The 21,352-nt window shown below is 43.2% G+C and overlaps 2 protein-coding genes across 2 annotated transcripts; both read right to left on the bottom strand.

The window, feature by feature from the left end:
• Positions 1-32: 32 nt before the first annotated feature.
• LOC106608853 (homeobox and leucine zipper protein Homez) lies at positions 33-7,006 on the bottom strand. Its single transcript, XM_014207032.2, has 3 exons — positions 3,257-7,006; positions 2,437-2,886; positions 33-2,233 (listed from the first exon to the last, which is right to left on the bottom strand). Exons 1-3 carry the CDS (start codon positions 3,257-3,259, stop codon positions 926-928), a joined length of 1,761 nt encoding a protein of 586 aa, XP_014062507.2. The 5' UTR covers positions 3,260-7,006; the 3' UTR covers positions 33-925.
• Positions 7,007-7,298: 292 nt separating this feature from the next.
• On the bottom strand, positions 7,299-21,267 carry LOC106608854 (GMP reductase 2-like). Its single transcript, XM_014207033.2, has 10 exons — positions 21,144-21,267; positions 15,277-15,416; positions 14,939-15,058; positions 13,216-13,299; positions 12,901-13,074; positions 12,574-12,655; positions 12,345-12,451; positions 10,067-10,109; positions 9,732-9,891; positions 7,299-9,472 (listed from the first exon to the last, which is right to left on the bottom strand). The coding sequence occupies exons 2-10, from the start codon at positions 15,361-15,363 to the stop codon at positions 9,283-9,285; spliced, it is 1,047 nt and encodes a 348-aa protein (XP_014062508.1). The 5' UTR covers positions 15,364-15,416; positions 21,144-21,267; the 3' UTR covers positions 7,299-9,282.
• Positions 21,268-21,352: the final 85 nt, after the last annotated feature.

Consider the following 21,352-nt stretch of genomic DNA (forward strand, 5'->3'; position numbering starts at 1 on the left):
CACGATCCAAAATATAAAAGAAAGATACCCAATTGCAGAACAAGAACAGTTATTTTTATTCACAAAAGGGAAGAAACCTGTTCACCACAGAAAGAACCAGCTATGACTCAACATACTAGCTCTGAGATTTTGATACTGCAGGCTATAGCGGAGTTAGTGAAATCAAAATAAATGATCTACTTTCTTACTACCGATAAGGCCACACCTTATGCTATGTCCCAATAATCTCTGTTCTCCCAAAGTGGGCACTTGTTCACTTCCCTTAATGGACTTCGGACTCCCCCCTAGCCCATGCCTACATCAATCCAATGATAACTTTATGGGGAGAAATAAACGCGCAAGTGCACACTTCAGGAGGAAGGAAAGATTATTGGAATGCACCCAAGGATATAGGTTGTCGCAGGTCTGGTAATTTCCCCAATACTTTACACTCTGAACATATCAAACAAGGAACATCAATGCAATGTCATAGAAACTTCCCAGCACAAACCTGTGATGGAGCTTGAAACATGAATTGACATTTGAATGAATAACTGAACAACAGGAAGTGCCAGTTTCAATAGTGCTGCAACTAAAGTAGACTAGAACTTCATCATAAACAACTTGTAACATACAAACAGAATGCTGCCTCGTGACAATTCCTAATAGTCCCTTTTCAGCACCCTCCAGGCCTCTCCAGCATTACAGCAGGGGTGTGACTCAATACTCATAGCTTCCTTTTCCATCATCACGGCAGACAGGTGAAAGTTCCAGGTAGATTTCAAGTTTCAACAAATAACATTTCACCTGTTAGGCCATGCTGGATCAGTGCTCCTCGAGGAGAGAGCACAAGGAGAAGAATCCTTTTTATACTATTGAGTACCCCAAGTCTGTCCCAGCGGTCACTCCAGCTCCATCCTCCTCCCTACCAGCCTCCCCATTACCACTATGAGTCACGGTACGCAAAAGACGGCACGGAGGAGGACCCTGATGGACCTGTTTCCTCAGCCATCAACCAGTCCCTCTGCCGTTGCCTTTGCTTCTCCCTAATCTGCGCCAGGACCTTCCGGTGCTCCTCCCCACTCATCCAGCGTTCCATGCCCTTCTTGACGTAGTAGCGGGTGTCTCCGAACCACTGGGTAAGAGCCTTCCGCGAGAGGCCTGTCTGCTGCTGCAGTTGCGTGTAGTCCTCTTTGGTGGGCCACTGGCAGGTGAGGAAGAAGTGTCTCAGGAGCTCCAGCTGGGCTATGGTCTTGTTCTTCGGCCACGGGCCCATTTTGATGACTTGTTCTTCCCCGTCGTTATCGATGAATTTGGTGATCCCCACCGCTTTCTGTTCCTCCTTGACGTTCTTTTTCCATCTCTTAACTCCAGCTCTGGCCGTTTTCTCTTTGTCTGCTGCTCCCGTCTTCTTCTTCTGTACTTCCGCTGGTTCTTTCCCTTTTTCCTTCACCTCCAAGTTTGACCTAATCTGGTGGGTGGTGTTAGCGGGGTTGCCACGGACATGGTTACCATTGCGGCTCCTGCTTAGAAAGTCGACATTATCTACTTGACAGCCCCTTTTCTTCGTCGGTGATGGTCTGACCCTGCTGTCAGTTGGCGGTTGTGTCAGACGCTGAATAAGCTGTGTCTGTGACGACAGGAGGTCGTTGGTCTGTGCCTGGCCGTTCTCTTCAGACTCTGGGTCGGCCTTGACGCGGTGGTGAAGCAAGAAACGCCGGTTGCAGAACCACTTGCGGATGTACTTCATGTGGAGCCTGGTGAGGGCCTGCAGACGCTGGAGCTCCTCCTTCGGAGGATTGGTGTTACAGCCGAAGCTCCGCCACAGCTCTGAGTGAAAATCCTGACAGTGCCTCTGGGGTTTGACGTTTTCGTGGGCTTTGTCGGGGGCTTCTAGGGTTTGCCCTGTGGTTGTGGGGGGCGCCGCTAAGCACAGAGGGAGTGGAGGAGAAGGGTGTTGCAGATTGGAGTTATCGGGTGCGACAACAGGGTGGCGTTTAGGGCGTTTTCGAGGAACGGGTGAGGAGGACTCGAAGGACAGGCTGCTGAGCTGATTGGAGGTGGAGACAGGTGAATGTTCGCTCCTGTTTCTCCCATCATCCTCCTTACTGAGGGGAGGCAATGATTTCTCCTCTTTCTCTTTTTTGTCCTTCGCCTGGTTTGGTCCGCAAATCTTGCACCGTGCCATACAGATCTCTTCTGCATCCCAGCTGATCCCATAGCGGAGCCGCTGGACCATGAACCACACTCTGACCTAAGATAAGGAAAAGATAAGATTGGTTGTTTTCACAAGAAATGTGCTGCTGACTCCTAATGACTACAGGAAGGGGCTGCAAATGGAAAGAAGCTGAGCAAGGACCATGTGTTGGTAGTTTGCCCATGCTATGTCGAAGTCAACTAGAAGTGGACAAGCATGTCTCAGGGCAAGAGGACTGGGGACTGTACAGGGGACTATACCTGGTCCAGATGCAGAGAGCAGCTCTGGGCGAGCGACGCCGTCTCCCCCAGGGTCGGGTACGGGAACACGTTGAAGGCCTCTATGAGATAAGCCACGCCGTCCAGTTCCTGAGTCTGGTCTGAGCACGCCCACAGGAGCTTCAGGTGCTCGGAGACCAGAGGCAGACACACCACGTGGTTCTGGTTGAGGCCGAAGGGAGACGGAGCCAGATTGTAGGGGGACGCTGTGCCTACCCTCCCCTGACTTTTGGGGGACATTATCCCTGTGCCCCCCTTGCTGCTGTCAGCAGGGCCTACAGGAGGGAAGGGAGTGGGGTCGGGGATGGAGGCTGGGTACCGTGGTTGTGGTATAGGGGTAGCTGATGTTAGGGCTGGAGCTAACTCACTCTTCTCTGTGAGCTTGTCCAGCTCTGCTGTCCTCTTTGTTCTGGTCATCACAGCACTCTTATGCTAGTGGATATATATATATATATATAACATTTAAAAACTCCAACGTTTTTTGTATATTCTTTTCATAATGTAAACAACAACGTTGGCTAGCTAGTTTGCTACTATAGTTAGAACTGCTTTGGACAAATTAGCTAGCTACACTTCCATCCATGTGTTGTTGTGTGTATGTGCATGTGTGCGTGTCATGCGTCTGCGCGCTAACCACTGGGTGTCTGCAATGCAATGTAAGTAAGCTACAGTACTTGCTACTGTTAACCAACAATGCTAGCTTGCTAGCTAACTATAGCTAACTGGGATTCATAGTTACGCTACTAGCGCTACTTATCACGGTTATCATCCCAACAACAAATATTTATCTAACAGTACTTACCATTAGATACCATTAATCGAACTCACAGTATGGCTGTTTGCTGTGCTCCAGTGTTGTTTCTCATACCATGGTCACCGTATCCATGACCACGTAGCTAGCTAACTTTAAGCGTCAATCCTAGCTACATGCCACCGATGATTATTTTTCATTACAGGATGGATGGATTCAGGTTAACATGTAAACTCGCACTTTGTCTCCCCCTGTTGGCTGTGTTGTACATAAGTTCCATTAATTTATACCCTGGATCCCTTTCTCCCGGTTTCCACTAGATACAGTGGTGGAAAAGGTACCCAATTTTCATACATGAGTAAAAGTAAAGATACTGTACCTTAATAGAAAATGAATCAAGTAAAAGTGAGTCACACAGTAAAATACTACTTGAGTAAAAGTTTAAAAGTATTTGGTTTTAAATGTAATTAAGTATCAAAAGTAAATGTAATTGCTAAAATATACTTACGTTTCAAAAGTAAAGGTATAAATCATCCAACATTTCTTATATTAGGCTAAACAGACGGCACAATTTCCTTGTTATTTTAATTTATGGCTAGGCAGGGGCACACTCCAACACCCAGACATAATTTACAAACGAAGCACTTGTGTTTAGTGAGTCCGCCAGATCGCAGGCAGTACGGATGACCAGGGATGTTCTCTTGACAAGTGCTTGAATTGGAGCATTTTCCTGTCCTGCTAAGCATATGAAATGCAACGAGTACTTTTGGGTGTCAGTGAACATTTATGGAGTAAAAAGTACATTATTTTCTTTAGGAATGTTGTGGAATAAAAGTAAAAGTTGTCAAAAATATAAATAGTAAAGTACAGACTTACAGAGCACAAACAACTTAAACAATAACCCTTACCTAACTCTTACTTTAACCATTTAAAATGTCAACTTCAATGGTGTAGGTACGTCTCAAGGATTCAGGATGGCACTGACCAATTCCACAGCCACAAAGTCAAAATTTGCTACAAAAAGTTAGAAAAAAAATGTGTGTTATACATAAGGTTAGCAGTGGGGTTAGGATTAGGTTAAAAATACAATTTTAAGAAGATAAATGATAGAAATGGGCGGGGTTTAGACATAATATTGGCCGTATTTAAGAGGATCAAAACGACTGCAGGCGACTGCTGACTGATCTACAAAGCACCTTTCATCAAAACGACTCATTATTATTTGTAGATCAGTCAGTCACAATTTACCCATGATGCACTGCGGGTTTGAGCCTCTCGAACACGGCCTATGACTTTTGCTTTGTTAATGATACATTGGAGCTGAAGATTCGAATCACGTTCTTTATCACTACTTTACGCACATTTTGGTGGTCACCCAACCTCGAGTCCCTTCACATTTCCCACTGTCCATCGTGAATGATAATTCTTCAAGTTTTCACTTAGGGCCCTCAAAAGGCTAGGGCCGGCTTTGACTGCATGTGCTGGTTATGGATGTGGGTACTCAGACCTACAAGCCACTGAGGGCCCTCATGAAGACTACAGATTTTTTGTGGCCCCCACCCCTATCCAAGTTGGCATCCCTGATTTAGCTCATCTTGAGGCGCTGTTGAGTTTCTGCCACATGAGAGAAGCATGTGACCATGTGCACAATCATCCTAAAACCTCCTAAGAAATGTGGTGTTTTTTGTCTTCCAGTAATGTTATACTATGCTATTACTATATTTGGGTATGTTATGTAGAATACTATCATTATGTGATCTTGCAGCCATTGATTCGGCTTTGACCTAACTTTATTAAAACAAGCACCATTCACCAGAGTAACATGTTCTCAGGAGGTGACCCAGCCATTGCCAGACCCTATGGAGCGCAGCAGGGGGGATGCCCAAGTGGAGAGGTCTATCAGTTTCACCAGCAGTCTTACCACCACCGAAATCTAATGAGTGAGTCTCACCAGGGTCCCATGTGCAAGTGTGAGAGGGTTATCGGTATGCCGTATATAGAGGGTTTCTGTGAGCTTGTCTAGGCAATATCTTAAATGTATTGAATTCAGTTTGGATCCCGGCTATTGTGCTGCCATGCTATGTTGTTGTCTTAGGTCTCTCTTGTCATGATGTGTGTTCTGTACTAATATTTTTATTTAATTTTGAATCCCAGCCCCCGTCCCCGCAGGAGACTTTTTGCCTTGTGGTAGGCAATCATTGTAAAAAATGAATGTGTTCTTAACTGACTTGCCTAGTTAAATAAAGGTGAAACAAAATACAAATATTGTGTCTTACACTGGCTAGATTTCGGTTAACATGCAAGGCAGGACTTTGTCTCCCCCTGCTGGTTAAGTTACTCACCTATCACAATGTTGTCCCATTGAACTTCATCTTTTCATGTCCCTTAATCACGTTTCATTAACCTCATCATTGTACAATAAAGCATTTAAATATTCAGTTGATTGAATGTAAATGCTGATGTTTCTGTCCAGATATTTTGAAATGGTTAATTTACAAACAGGTCTGAGGAATACATTGCCATTTTCTTAACAGTATGACATTATATCAAACAGTAGAGTTTATTTATGTACTGTATTTTGTATAATATACTATATTATGTGGATATTTCTGTCATGTTAAGATTTACTCTTAAAATGAACAATAAACAATGTACTAACAATAAACAATGCTCTCTGAGTCAAGATCCCTTTCTGAATCAAAATACAACATGACTTAAAACATAAGCCTATGCAACATTACCCAATTAAACAGTTGTGTAGCAATGAGGTTTGTGCAGTAGGCTACAGGCCCAATACATTATCACTGCATATTGACAATGCTTGCATTGCCCTGCTAATGTTGTTCTCCTCAGACCATTTTGAAATGATACTTAAACATGTTAGGTGTCTGATCACACTGGCAATAGGTCATTTGTTGTATTACTTGTGAAGCACAGCTGCGTGAGCATAATAATTACATGCTTTATTTTTTTACTGGACTGATGGCCTGCATCTGACGGTCAGTCTGAGGGGAGAGAGGGAGCAGCGTCGAGGCTGCCTCTCACCACTCACCGTCCCGCCGCTCCACCTTCCCATCCACTGAGGATAGGGGACAGTTTTCCAGCTGATGTCAAAACGTACTTCTGCCTCATGCACTAATTCATGTTGTTACCCCTATGACCAGAGAAAGTGAAACAGTCCTTCGTATTAGAAAAGACAAGCCGCTAATAATAACAAACGCAAGCTTATCGGGAACACTTTGCCATCTATACTCCTTCGTTGCAGCTGCAGTGATGGTTGTAGCGTGAGTGGAAGTAGGGAGAACATGCATTTTATGGCTTAACATGTTGACAGTGCTGAATACACTTAAACATGAACTTACTCATAAAAACATCAGCTCTTTGCTGTATTCGTTGAGTCTCTCTGTAGTCAGGGTTTTAAAATCTCACAGTACATCTTTTGCTGTGCATTCCAGGCTTATTTTTAGTCTCTGGCTCGAGGAAACTGTGCAGATAGGTGATCTGAGCTAAAGTGTTGTAGTCCCATAGGTGCACTTGATTTGCTCTCTGGGCCTGCAGGCGGAGTTCTATATGCAGACACATGAAATGGTTCAAAATGGGAACACTTTGCCTTCCTTTTGCTTGGACTGCTGAATAAAGTGCACCTACCGCAAACAGTACGAAATAAATACAATTATATAAGGAGCGCAAGGCTTCATCACAAAGTTTCTAAACCCAGAGACGCGACATCGCGACACTTTCGGGAAAGCTTGCGAAGGAGACCAGGCCTGGGTTTGAGAAGTCAATGAGAGAAGGGACAAATTCTTCCTTAGCTTAAGTGGTTGAACATGTTATTACTCCAAACTCGTCAAAGTAACAAACTGGGACGTTTTAATTTTCATTAAAAAAATACTTTATATCAAAGGAGTGCATTTGATTTGACAGCTTGCACATCTTGCGCTGTTCGACGCGAGACGACCGTTAGACCCGATGGCGTGTTTCTGCGCTTTATCGTTGTTTTCTTTTACCTAAATGTTTGGTGATCGACTAGGAATGCCTTGGAGATGGATCGGTCGATGGTGACCATTGCTCTAAAACAAAACGGTGAAACAAATCATATGGAATGCTCTTTATTGGTCACAACCTGGGGCACAACTTTCACTGGGGGGGACATGTCATCCTGAATTTAAATTTTTGTCCCCCCCAGTTTTATTTTTGGAATGTGATACAAAACGAGGCAACGGTGTGCTTTAGGACCATGCGGACGACCCCGAGCGGTCGGGTAGGCTGTTTGGAGTGTTTATCCGACTGGTCAGAACTGACAAGACTGAAACAACAACAAGTATGGCTTAAAAACAGCATGACATGTTTGACTAATACCAAAACATATGAACAGGAATCATCCTGGAAAACACTATGAAGTAAAGTAAATAGACAGACATAATGAAAACTATTCAGTTACACACCTTAAAATAATAATGCATAGACAACATTCTAGCAAAGAAACTGAATATCCAGTAAAGTAATAATGTGAATACTGATTGCGTGGAGATTCTATCTTGTCTAATTGACAAAAGTGAGAAATGAACAGTAAGTCGAGGTAACACTCAAAGCGGTCCTGCCTTCCTTACCGTCAAAACATACTGTAGCGAATTCAGGAGGGAGCCCTGACAAGGACTCGAACCATGTCCAGCGACGGTCAAGCCAACACCTTAACCATTACGCTAAGAAGTCCGAACCTCTTGATGAGGTCGCTAGGTGTTGTGTTAAGGTCTCTACAATACTTTGAATTAGGGTTGCAAAATTCCAGTTACTTTCCCAAAATTCCCAAGTTCTCCAGAAATCCTGGTTGGAGGTTTGCTGGATTTCCTGCTTTTCCTGCCATATTCTGGGAATCTTCCAAGTTCCACTCAGGACTTCTGGAAAACCTGGGAATTTGGGGAAAGTTACAGGAATTTTGCACCCCTACATTTTGTATTCCACAACAGTTTCCCGTCAACATGCTGTGTGTAATTTGAGTGACCAAGTTTCTGCTGTAGCTGTACAGTACACGAAACACCTGTTTGTCAGTATTGTCATTCAGTATCTATTTCCTCCTCGCTTTAATATTTGGTCCGCATGAGAATAGCAGAAAAACTAACTTGCTATGGGGAAAATGACTGGAATACCACATCATTGCAAATCATTAAGTGCAATATTTATATATTTATATTATTTATTTATATATATTTAAGTTATTTTGAAAAGGACAAAATAATCTGAAATATTTTAAATCAGCTGTATTGGTCATTATTATGAACATCTGAATCTCTTCACTGTATGTAGCCCGATGTTTTTAACGCTTGCAATCTCGATATAGTACATACTTCATACAGTGAAATACTGTATATTAATTTATGGCACATGGTTTTCAAACAGCATGGCGATGAGATGTCTTGAAAAACAGGGATGTGCATAGAAGTGTTAGGAAAACGGGGGATTGAGAGGTAAAGAGAGAGAGAGCAAGATCACGCGAAATGATAGGACGTGGTAGATAATGTTGGACATAGAGGAAGCCTGTACTCACGGCCCCCAGAGCTGAATGGGAATGATTGAGCAAGATGACAAAAGAAAAACCTGGAATACGTCCTGAAGTGCCCTCAGTTCACTTATTACCAAGAAATGTACATTTATGGCAGTTTAGAATAAGTCAAATATGTTTAAAGTTGAATTATGAACTGGGTGGATTCGAGCCCTGAATGCTGATTGGTATGACAAAATATGTATTTTTACTGCTCTAATTACGTTGGTAATCAGTTTATAATAGCAATAAGGCACCTCGGGGGTTTGTGGTATATGGCCAATATACCACGGCTAAGGGCTTGTATACAGGCACTCCGCGTTGCGTCGTGCTTAAGAACAGCCCTCGCCTAATGCCTTTTGCTTAAATATGACTCTTAGATAAGGGATTGTTTGATAGTATTATCTAAAAAGGTTTTGGTTTTGGTAACCAAACATTTATCCTAGGTTTAAGTTTCTCAAATGACTGATTCTTACTATCAACGGTATGGTGTGTGGATGTGTGTGTGTGTGTGTGTGTGAACCAGCCTGGGCCTCGCCTAGTTATCGTTCCCAAAGACGGTGTTGAGCTGCTGGGTGACCCTGATGAAGGTGGTCCTGCGGCTGAGCTCCTTGAGCTTCCCTGCACCCACGTAGGTACAGGTGGAGCGTACCCCCCCCAGGACATCCCGTATGGTCACGTCCACGGGACCCTTGTAGACTACCTCTACCGTCTTCCCTTCAGATGCCCTGGGGGAGGAAGAGGGAATGGTTTCGTGATCTCTTATGCTTCCCCAGATTAGAGTCCTGTCAAGGGGGTGTACTTGTACATCAAGCTGCCTCATGCTACAGAAACAGGAGATCGGTTCCTGACATGCCCCTATGGGCTGTTCTGACTCAGACAAGGCTTACTTGTCCAATACTGACTTACTACTTATTCCTTCCCTAAAGTGTGCTACAAAGTTTAAAACTGCTCATTTCCTGCTTTGCTGCCAGTAACATCTCTGACCTGTACTCGGCCACACCCCCGGCGTGTCTCTTCATGGCCGTGTCGGAGCTCATGCCGTAGAACAGCTTGTACTTCTTCCCGTTCTTCTCGATGACCTCGCCCCCGCTCTCTGAGTGGCCGGCCAGCATCCCGCCCAGCATCACAAAGTCCGCCCCGGCACCTGTGAGTCACACACAACCACAGCACACAGCCAATGAAAATGCAGAGCAAATCCAGCCGGGGTCAGACACATAGTACTCTGTTGTAGAGTCTCTGTACATGGTTTAAGACTGATTAAAGTAAGTACTGTATGCTCTGTGAGCTGACAAATCGAATTTGACCGTTACAAAACTCACCAAAAGCCTTGGAAACGTCACCAGGGCAAGTGCATCCACCATCCTTTATGAGAGAAGAAGAAAAAAAGGGTATAATAAGATACTACACATTTTCAAGCATAGTCTCTGTCTACGAAACAATCTTTGTATGTACAGGGACACACTTTAATTGTAAATAAGAATATAATGTTTTAAACACTTGTACATTAATGTGGATGCTACAGTGATTACGGATAGTCCTGAATGAATTGTGAATAATGATGAGTGATAGCATCCACATTAATGTAGAAGTGTTTAGAAACATATTATATTCTTATTTACAATAAAAGTGACTCCAAAATGACACAATACATTATTTACCATTAATTTGTATTGGGCACAAAAATAATCGAAAACACAAACAAAACAAACAGCAAATGCATCCAACAAGTTTGTAGAGTCACAAGCTCGATGTAATCATTGTCTGCTTGGAATATGAGACAAAATACTAAACTTTTGACTACACGATAAGTGAAATTGTCCAAATACTTTAGGTCCCCTAAAATGGAGGGACTATGTACAAAAAAATGCTGTAATTCCTACACGGTTCACCAGATATAGATGGAAATACCCTCAAATTAAAGCCGACAGTCTGCACGTTAACCTCATAGTCATTGCATAATTTAGAATCCAAAGTGCTGGAGTACAGAGCCAAAACAACACAAAAAACGTGTCACTGTCCCAATACTTTTGGAGATCACTGTGTATGTACAGTTCATTCAGAAAATATTCAGACCCCTTGACCTTTTCCACATTTTGTTACGTTACAGCCTTATTCTAAAATGGATGAAAACAAATCCTCATCAATCTACACACAATACCCCATTTTTTTTTTTTTTTTTTAGAAATGTATACATAAAGAAATAACTGAAATATCACCTTTATATAAGTATTCAGACCCTTTACTCAGTACTTTGTTAAAGCACCTTTGGCAGCAATTACAGCCTCGAGTCTTCTTGGGTATGACGCTACAAACTTGGCACACCTGTATTTGGGAAGTTTATTCCATTCTTCTCTGCAGATCCTCTCAAGCTCTGTCAGGTTGGATGGGGAGCGTCGCTGCACAGCTATTTTCAGGTCTCTCCAGAGATGTTTGATCAGGTTCAAGTCCGGCCTCTGGCTGGACCACTCAAGGACATTCAGAGACTTGTCCTGAAGCCACTCCTGCGTTGACAACAACCCTAAGCACACAGCCAAGACCTGTTAGAAGGTGAACCTTTGCCCCAGTCTGAGGTCCTGAGCGCTCTGGAGCAGGTTTTCATCAAGGATCTCTCTGTACTAAGCTCTGTTCATCTTTGCCTCGATCCTGACTAGTCTCTCATTCAGGGCAACAAGTTCAATCTTGGTTTCATCAGACCAGAGAATCTTGTTTCTCATAGTCAGAGTCCTTTGGACTCCAAGTGGGCTGTCATGTGCCTTTTACTGAGAAGTGGCTGTCTGGCTTCTTCTGTCTAATTGATGGAGTGCTGCAGAGATGGTTGTCCTTGTGGAAGGTTCTCCCATCTCCAAAGAGGAACTCTGGAGCTCTGTCAGAGTGACCATTGGGTTCTTGGTCACCTCCCTGACCAAGGTCCTTCTCCCCAGATGGCTCAGCTCTAGGAAGAGTCTTGGTGGTTCCAAACTTCTTCCATTTAAGAATGATGGAGGCCACTGTGTTCTTGGGGGATCTTCAATGCTGCAGACATCTTTTGGTAATCTTCCCCAGATCTGTGCCTCGACACAATCCTGTCTCGGACCTCTACGGACAACTCCTTCGACCTCATGGCTTGGTTTTTGCTCTGACATGCACTGTCAACTGTGGGACCTTATATAGACAGGTGTGTGCCTTTCCAAATCATGTCCAATCAACTTAATTTACCCCAGGTGGACTCCACTGAAGTTGTAGAAACCTCTCAAATATGATCAAAGCAAACAGGATGCACCTAAACTCAATTTCGAGTCTCATAGCAAAGAGTTCTGAATACTTCTGAATAAGGTATGAATAAGGTATTTATAGCAAAAATGTCTAAAAACCTGTTTTCGCTTCACCATTATGGGGTATTGTGTGTAGATTGATGAGATTATATTAAAAAATATATATATTTTAGAATAAGGCTGTAATGTAACAAAACGTGGAAAAAGTGAAGGGGTCTGAATACTTTCCAAATGCACTGTATGTGTGTATAATGAAGTTCAGGGTGTATAAGCGTTTTATAAAGACTGTTGAGCCAAAAGGATGTGAGTGTATAACTATAGGTGTTTAATAACAATGGAGGCTTACAGAGATGATGTGTCCGCCCAGACCGTGGGCAGCATCTGCACACTCTATCACAGCGCTCAGCTGGGGATAACCCACCCCTGTTTTCTTACGGGTGGTGCACACAGAGCCTACAGACAGACAGACATACAGACAGACAGAGGCGTTTATCAGTATGATCACACTAAGGCCTCAATTCAATACCACGATCCAGCAAAACAGCAATGTGACAGTCCCCAGCTTATGACATCACCTGGTCCGATGCCCACTTTGATGATGTCAGCGCCAGCGAGGATCAGCTCCTCCACCATCTCCCCGGTAACCACATTACCCGCCTGTGGCAAAGACAACACAATCACTTTCAGTGTCTTAAATGGTGCACTACTATACAGTGCACCACTTTTGACTAGTCCTATATGGCCTCAATTGACACCCTGAGTGCACTACTTTGACAAGAGCCCTCGGGAAAAGTTTGATTTGAGACGTATCAACTATCATCAATATCGTCACTGTAAAAACACTCCAAAAGGCCTAACAAAAGTTCGCCCAATAGATAAGACAGCGTAGAAGAGTCACTGACCATGATGGTGTGTGTCGGGTACTTCTGACGCACGTCTTTCACAAAGTGGACAAAGTGCTCAGAGTAGCCATTGGCCACATCCACACAGATGTACTGGAGCTGAGGCACAGCGGCTATGACCTCACCCAGCTTGTCAAAGTCCCCTTCACCTGTCCCTGTGCTGACTGCCATACTCTAAGAGAGAGGGAGGGAGCGAGAGGAAGAGATAGACAGAGAGACCAAATGAACACATCATTAAAAAACACGAGGAGTCTTGTCATACAGTTATTACAAGGAGTCATACATTGGATTACAACTGGTATTGTTTCAACGTACCGGTACACATTCTGGATTCTTTGTTGCAAACTCCTTCCAGTCATCTACTGAATAGTGCTTGTGAATGGTAGTGAAGAGTGTGAACTGTGGGGGAGAAAGGGAGACAAGAACACTTACTTTAAAAACACCTTTAAAGTTATAAAACCTATGTGTACAGAGACTTCAGAAAGTATTCAGACCCCTTGACTTTTTCCATATTTTGTTACGTTACAGCCTTGTTCTAAAATGGAGGAAATAAATAAAAAAAACTCAGCGAGCTACACATAATATCCCATAATGACAAGGTGAAAACATGTTTTTAGAAATGTTTGCAAATGTATAAAAAATAAAGAACAGAAATACCTTATTTACATAAGTATTCAGAGCTCTAAAACTCGAAATTGAGCTCAGGTGCATCCTGTTTCCATTGATCATACTTGAGATGTTTCTACAACTTGACTGGAGTCCACCTGTGGTAAATTCAATTTATTGGACATAAATGGAAGAAGTTTGGAACCACCAAGACTCTTCCTAGAACTGGCCGCCCAGCCAAACTGAGCTGTCGGGGGAAAAGGACCTTGGTCAGGGAGGTGACCAAGAACCCGATGGTCACTCTGACAGAGCTCCATAGTTCCTCTGTGGAGATGGGAGAACCTTCCAGAAGGACAACCATCTCTGCAGCACCATCAATCAGGCTTATATGGTAGAGTGGCCAGACGGAAGCCACTCCTCAGTAAAAGGCACATACATGACAGCCCGCTTGGAGTTTGCCAAAAGGCACCTAAAGTCTCTCAGACTATGAGAAACAAGATTATCTGGTCTGATGAAACCAAGATTGAACTCTTTGGCCTGAATGCCAAGCGTCACGTCTGGAGGAAACCTGGCAACATCCCTATGGTGAAGCATGGTGGTGGCAGCATCATGCTGCGGTGATGTTTTTTAGCGGCAGGGACTGGGAGACTAGTCAGGATCGAGGCAAATATAAACTGAGCAAAGTACAGAGGGATCCTTGATGAAAACCTGCTCTAGTGTGCTCAAGACCTCAGACTGGGGTGAAGGTTCACCTTCCAATAGGACAACGATCCTAAGCACACAGCCAAGACAACGCAGGAGTGGCTTCAGGACAAGTCTCTGAATGTCCTTGAGTGGCCCAGCCAGAGCCCGGACTTGAACCCGATTGAACATCTCTGGAGACCTGAAAATAGCTGTGCAGCGACGCTCCCTATCCAATCTGACAGAGCTTGAGAGGATCTGCGGGGAAGAATGGGAGAAAATCTCCAAATACAGGTGTGCCAAGCTTGTAGCGTCATACCCAAGAAGACTCAATGGTGTAATCGCTGCCAAAGGTGCTTCAACAAAGTACTGAGTAAAGGTTCTGAACACTTATGTAAAGGTAATATTTCTGTTTTTTATTTTTAATAAATTAGTAAACATTTCTAAAAACATGTTTCTGCATTGTTATTATGGGGTATTGTGTGTGGATTGATGGGGGGGGAATGATTTAATACATTTTAGAACAAGACTATAACGTAACAACATGTGGAAAATGGCGTCTTAATACCTTCCGAAGGCACTGTACTGTATTTGTAGTTTGCTTTCTATGGGAGCCAGGAGGGGATATTTGTGGGAGTAGATGTTGTTTAGTATTAGAAGGTTGGACTGAGGGAGGAGGTTGATGATTGCTTTTACCTATCTATACCCAATGATGTGTATAAACACACTATGTATTTCTCGATGTCTATACCTTGGACAAAGCCAGAGCCATCTCGAAGGTGCCGACAGTGTCCATGTTGGCTGCAACGATGGGGATTCCTCTGTAGCTTCCCTTGGAGTTCCTGAAGGTGTAACTTCTCATCAGGTCCACCTGGAGAAGGACAGACAGGCAGACAGGCAGAAAAGCAGGCAGGCAAAAAGACAAAGACAGACGTACGGACGGACGGACAGACAGACATGTTATAATTAAAGAAAACGGCTTAATTATTATTGAAGAGTGATATGGTGTGTTTGTCTGGTACAAACAGGTATTTGAATACGACAGAACAATACATAAACAGTACAAAATAGGACAAAGGAGTTATGCACCTCACTACGGGACTTGAGTGTGCTTCGTTTCGGACGGAGAAGTACGTCCTTGAAGTCCAACTTGATGTCATTCTCAATGCGAGGCATTTCTACTGCTGGTTATCTGTAGTATGGACACGTTGTATCTTTGTCTGCTCTGTCTGCAACGAGGTCGACAAAACGAACAGCAGAATAGAACAGGCTGTCATACCAACCCACACACAAGGTTGTGTACGTTACTTTCTAAATGTAATCCGTTACAGTTACTAGTTACCTGTCCTAAATTATAATCAGTAACGTATTTTCTGGATTACCCAAATCCGTAATTACTTTGTTACTTTTGGATTACTTTCCCCTTAAAAGGTATTAGTAGAAGACAAAGATAATCCATCAAATACATCTGGCGTGTCATCATAGCAGTCTCTGACTTGTGGTCAGACTCGCTCAGGTGGAACAAACATCCTAAATGAATAAAAAAATTATCCAAGAAGTAATCATCTAGTTTTTCAAAAAAATCTGTAATCTGATTACAATATTTTAGCATGTAATGTAACTGATTAAAATTACAGTTTTTTTTGTAATCAGATTACGTCCCAGCTAACATAACCATATGTTTCTTAGAGCTTGGTGAGCGTACTGTATGGACGTCATATGGTTATTTTGCATACAACCTTCTCACAACTTTCTGGGAACAGTGCAGGATAGTTGCTTGGCTTTGGAACATTTAACGAACTTGACAAAAAACATTATTTTCTTGGTATTTCATTAACAGAACGTTTCCTAAAAGTTAAAACATGGTTACATTTCATTTCAATTTTGGTAATGTTCTAGGAACGTTCTCCAAGTGGTTTGACATTGGGTATGTTCTCAAATAGGCTAGTTTAGAGAATGTTAAGAAAAAAAAGTACTTCAGTACTTCAGCATAATGTTTCCTACAGGTTTCCTCATAGTGTTAGTTAAAGTCATGTTCTCAAATTGTTCGGAGAACGTTAAAACTTTCCATGAAAACCACAAGAAAACTTTAGTGAATTTCAGAGAACGTTCTAAGAATGTTGTTAAAAAACATATACATTCCGTTCTCAGCGTCAACAAAACACTCTCTATCCTCTATCTTGTTAAGTGTATTCAGGTGTGCTGTCCGCACCCACTAATTGGTCACACCTGATCTTAATGAGTGCTTGTTTCCTTTGAAATGGGGTCTATATGAATCAGCGGCGTCAAACTCATTCCATGGAGAGCCGTGTGTCTGCGGGTTTTTGTTTTTTTCCTTTCAATTAAGACCCAGACAACCAGGTGAGGGGAGTTCCCTACTAATTAGTGACCTTAATTCATCAATCAAGTACAAGGCTGAAGCGAAAACCCGCAGACACTAGGCCCTCCATGGAATGAGTTTGACACGTGGTTTGAATAGACAAAAATTAACAGCTTTGTACGAGTAAAAAAACATGGAATTCAGTAAAAGTAAAAAAATAAAATAAAATAGAGATAACCTATAATTTTTGTTTTCAGAGCGTTAATAAAACCTCCCAGGAAAACTTTCAAGGAACCATAGTAAAACGTTCTCAGAACCTCGCTGCAACCTAAAAATAAACGTTCCGAGAACAGGCTACATTTTCACTTCTGTTCTCAGTGCACTTAAATAAATTAGTAAATCAGTTTTACCAGTCAGGAAACATATGGACTTGTTCCCAGAACCAATGTGAAACCAAAAACATACGTTCCCACAACTTACATGTAATCAGTTACTACTCCACAATCCTCCCCATACACACGCACTCACTCAAACTAAAGCACAAACGCACGCAAAATATTTGTATTAATTCATACACAAATGCACATTTTTGTAATTGTATGATTATACAAATTCCAATCAAACATAAGGAAAAACGTGATAAACAACGTGTGCCTTACAAATAGGTCACAGAAAACAGCAGAGTAAGCACATTTTTGAATAAAATCCCATTGAGGGTCTGTTCATTTTAGTGACAGTGGGGCAAGAAAAGAAATAAAAAAGAAATGTTTAAAGTAATTTTAAGATCATCACTATCAAATTAACAGAATATCCATAATGGGCCAAGTGAGATATCGCTTGTGACTAACGAATTTCAGTTAATTACTATAGAGCTCCCGCTGTCGCTTGGGTCAATCATTGTAATTTTGTAAATGCCGGCTTTCTATGGCGACCCAAGACACATCAAGTTTCGGCAAAATCGGACCAGTGGTGTCTGAGATATTGCGTGTGTCTAACAGATGGAAACCCGGTGATCCATAGATAGTCCCCCATTTTTTTTTCTGGTAATAGAATGCCTTATGGACTATCTAGCAATACGATATATACAAAAGCATGTGGACACACCTTCAAATGAGTGGATTTGGCTATTTCAGCCACACACGTTGCTGACAGGTGTATATAATCGAGCACACAGCCATGCAATCTCCATAGACAAACATTGGCAGTAGAATAGCCTAACTGAAGAGCTCAGTGACTTTAAAGTGGCACCGTCATAGGATGCCACCTTTCAAACAAGTCAGTTCGTTAAATTTCTGCCCTGCTAGAGCTGCCCCGGTCAACTGTAAGTGCTGTTATTCTGAAGTGGAAATGTCTAGGAACAACAACGGCTCGGCCGCGAAGTAGTAGGCCACACAAGCCCACAGAACGGGACTGCCGAGTGCTGAAGCACGTAGAGAGTAAAAATCATCTGTCCTTGGTTGCAACACTCACTTCTGAGTTCCAAACTGCCACTGGAAGCAAAACGTCAGCACAATAACTGTTAGTCGGGAGCTTCATGAAATGGGTTTCCATGGCCGAGCAGCTAGACACAAGCCTAAGATCACCATGCGCAATGCCAAGCGTCGGCTGGGGTGGTGTAAAGCGCGCCACCATTGGACTCTGAAGCAGTGGAAAAGCGTTCTCTGGAGTGATGAATCACGCTTCACTATCTGGCAGTCTGATGGACGAATCTGGGGTTTGACGGATGCCAGGAGAACGCCACCTACACCTACAGTGCTAACTGTAAAGTTTGGTGGAGGAGGAATAATGGTCTGGGGTTGTTTTTCATTGTTCGAGCTAGGCCCCTTTGTTCCAGTGAAGGGAAATCTTCAAATCAAATCAAACCACACTGCCAGTTCTCTGACCTCCTCCCTATAGGCTGTCTCATCATTGTCGGTGATCAGGTCTACCACTGTTGTGTCGTCAGCAAACTTAATGATGGTGTTGGAGTCGTGTTTGGCCACGCAGTCGTGGGTGAACAGGGAATACAGGAGGGGACTAAGTACACACCCCTGTGGGGCCCCAGTGTTAAGGATCAGCGTGGCATACGTGCTGTTGCCTACTCTTACCACCAGGGGGCGTCCTGTCAGGAAGTCCAGGATCCAGTTGCAGAGGGAGGTGTTTAGTCCCAGAGTCCTTAGCTTAGTAATGAGCTTCGTGGGCACTTTGGTGTTGAACGCTGAGTTGTAGTCAATGAACAGCATTCTCACATAGGTGTTCATTTTGTCCAATTGAGAAAGGGCAGTGTGGAGTGTGATTGAGGTTTCGTCATCTGTGGATCTGATGGGGCGGTATGCGAATTGGAGTGGGTCTAGGGTGTCCGGTAGGATGCTGTTGATGTGAGCCATGACCAGCCTTTCAAAGCACTTCATGGCTACCGACGTGAGTGCCACGGGGCAGTAATCATTTAGGCAGGTTACCTTTGCTTCCTTGGGCACAGGGACTACGGTGGTCTGCTTGAAATATGTAGGTATTCCAGACTCGGTCAGGGAGAGGTTGAAAATGTCAGTGAAGACACTTGCCAGTTGGTCTGCGCATGTTTTGAGTACACGTCCTGGTAATCCGTCTGGCCCAGCAGCTTTGTGAATGTTGACCTGTTTAAAGCTTTTGTTCACATCGGCTATCGAGAGGGTTATCACAGTCATCCAGAACAGCTGGTGCTCTAGTGCATGCTTCAGTTTTGCTTGCCCCGAAGCAGGCATAAAAGGCCTTTAGCTCTAGCCTTTAGCTTGATGCGGATGTTGCCTGTAATCCATGGCTTCTGGTTGAGATATTTACGTAAAGTCACTGTGGGGACGACGTCATCGATGCACTTATTGATGAAGCCGATGACTGAGGTGGTGTATTCCTCAATGCCATTGGATGAATCCCGGAACATATTCCAGTCTGTGCTAGCAAAACAGTCCTGTAGTGTAGCATCTGCGTCATCTGACCACTTCCGTATTGAGCGAGTCACTTGTACTTCCTGCTTTAGTTTTTGCTTGTAAGCAGGAATCAGGAGGATAGAATTATGGTCAGATTTGCCAAATGGAGGGTGGGGGAGAGCTTTGTATGCATTTCTGTGTGTGGAGTAAAGGTGGTCTAGGATTTTCTTTCTTCCTGATTGCACATGTGACATGCTGGTAAAAATTTGGTAAAACTGATTTAAGTTTGCCTGCATTAAAGTCCCCGGCCACTAGGAGCGCCGCTTCTGGGTGAGCATTTTCTTCTTTGCTTATGGCCTTATAGAGTTGGTTGAGAGCGGCCTTAGTGACAGCTTCGCTTTGTGGTGGGAAATACACTGCTACGAATAATACAGATGAGAACTCTCTTGGTAGATAGTGTGGTCGACAGCTTATCATAAGGTACTCTACCTCAGGCGAGCAATACTTTGAGACTTCTTTAATATTAGACATCGCGCACCAGCTGTTATTGACAAAAAGAGACATCCCCCCACCCCTCGTCTTACCAGAGGTAGCGTCGCTGTTCTGCCGGTACATGGAAAATCCCACCAGCTCTATATTGTCCGTTTCTTCATTCAGCCACGTCTTGGTGAAACATAAGATGTTACAATTTTAATGTCCCTTTGGCAGGATAATCTTAATAGTAGGTCATGAATTTTATTTTCCAACTATTGCACGTTAGCAAGGAGAATGGAAGGCATTGGGAGTTTGCTCGCTCGCTTCTGGATTCTCAGAAGGATCCCCGATCTGCGTCCTCTTTTCCAGCATCTTTTCTTCACGCAAATGGCGTGGATCTGGGCTTGTTCAAGTGAAAGCAGGATATCCTTCTCGTCGGACTCGTTAAAGGAAAACGTTTCTTCCAGTCCGCGGTGAGTAATTGCTTTTCTGATTTCCAGAAGTTATTTTCGGTCATAAGAGACGGTAGCAGCAACATTATGTACACAATAAGTTACAAAATAAGTTACACAAAACGCAAAAATAAATATTAAATTGCACAATTGGTTGGGAGAATGTAAAACGTCAGCCATGTTCTTCGGCGCCATCTAACGCTACAGCTTACAATGACATTCTAGATGATTCTGTACTTCAAACTTTGTGGCAACAGTTTGGGGAAGGACCTTTCCTGTTTCCGCATGACAATGCTCCCATGCACAAAGCGTGGTCATACAGAAATGGTTTGTTGAGATCGGTGTGGAAGAACTTGACTGGCCTGCACAGAGCCCTGACCTCAACTCCATCGAACATCTTTGGGATGAATTGGAATGCCAACTGCAAGCCAGGCCTAATCGCCCAACCTCACTAATGCTCTTGTGGCTGAATGGAAGCATGTCCCTGCAGCAGTGTTCCAACATCTAGTGGAAAGACTTCCCAGAAGAGTGGAGGCTATAATAGCAGCAAAGTGGGACCAACTCCATATTAATGCCCATGATTCTGGAATGAGATTTTCGACGAGCAGGTGTCGACATACTTTTGGTCATGTAACGTAGCTACTCGAAAGAAATCTACAGTCAATACAGCTATCCTGCTGTCATTTCGATGGTCCTGTCAAAATTTAAGGTTAGCTAATATTGAATCAAAACCGACAAATGAGGTTAAATTCCCTATATCTGTACGGTTAGATGTAATTATATAAGTAACCATGTTCTTCTCTACGAAATGAGGCATAAACTTCTTACCGTTATGAAATGTATGAGAAAGATATCTTATTTCACCAGCACTGTTTCTGCTACAAATGCGAGGCATGAATGTCTAAGAGGACGGGTTTTTACTGTAAAGCCATTATTGTAGTTCTATTATTCGGCATTGTGTGATATTTTTGGTGCAGTGGAGGTTGAGAAAAGACTACACAGAGACTCATTTACGTAATTCCTAAGACTCATTTACG

This window comes from Salmo salar, chromosome ssa07, assembly GCF_905237065.1.
Source record: "Salmo salar chromosome ssa07, Ssal_v3.1, whole genome shotgun sequence".
Classification (NCBI taxonomy): Eukaryota; Metazoa; Chordata; class Actinopteri; order Salmoniformes; family Salmonidae; genus Salmo; species Salmo salar.

Coding starts and splice junctions, on each gene's coding strand:
- LOC106608853 (XM_014207032.2), bottom strand. Junction 2,234..2,436: donor GCTCTCTGCATCTGGACCAG/GTATAGTCCCCT, acceptor TCCTTATCTTAG/GTCAGAGTGTGGTTCATGGT.
- LOC106608854 (XM_014207033.2), bottom strand. CDS start 15,363: ATGCCTCGCATTGAGAATGACATCAAGTTGGACTTCAAGGACGTACTT. Junction 13,075..13,215: donor AGAATCCAGAATGTGTACCG/GTACGTTGAAAC, acceptor CCTCTCTCTTAG/AGTATGGCAGTCAGCACAGG. Junction 9,473..9,731: donor GGGGGTGTGGCCGAGTACAG/GTCAGAGATGTT, acceptor TTCCTCCCCCAG/GGCATCTGAAGGGAAGACGG.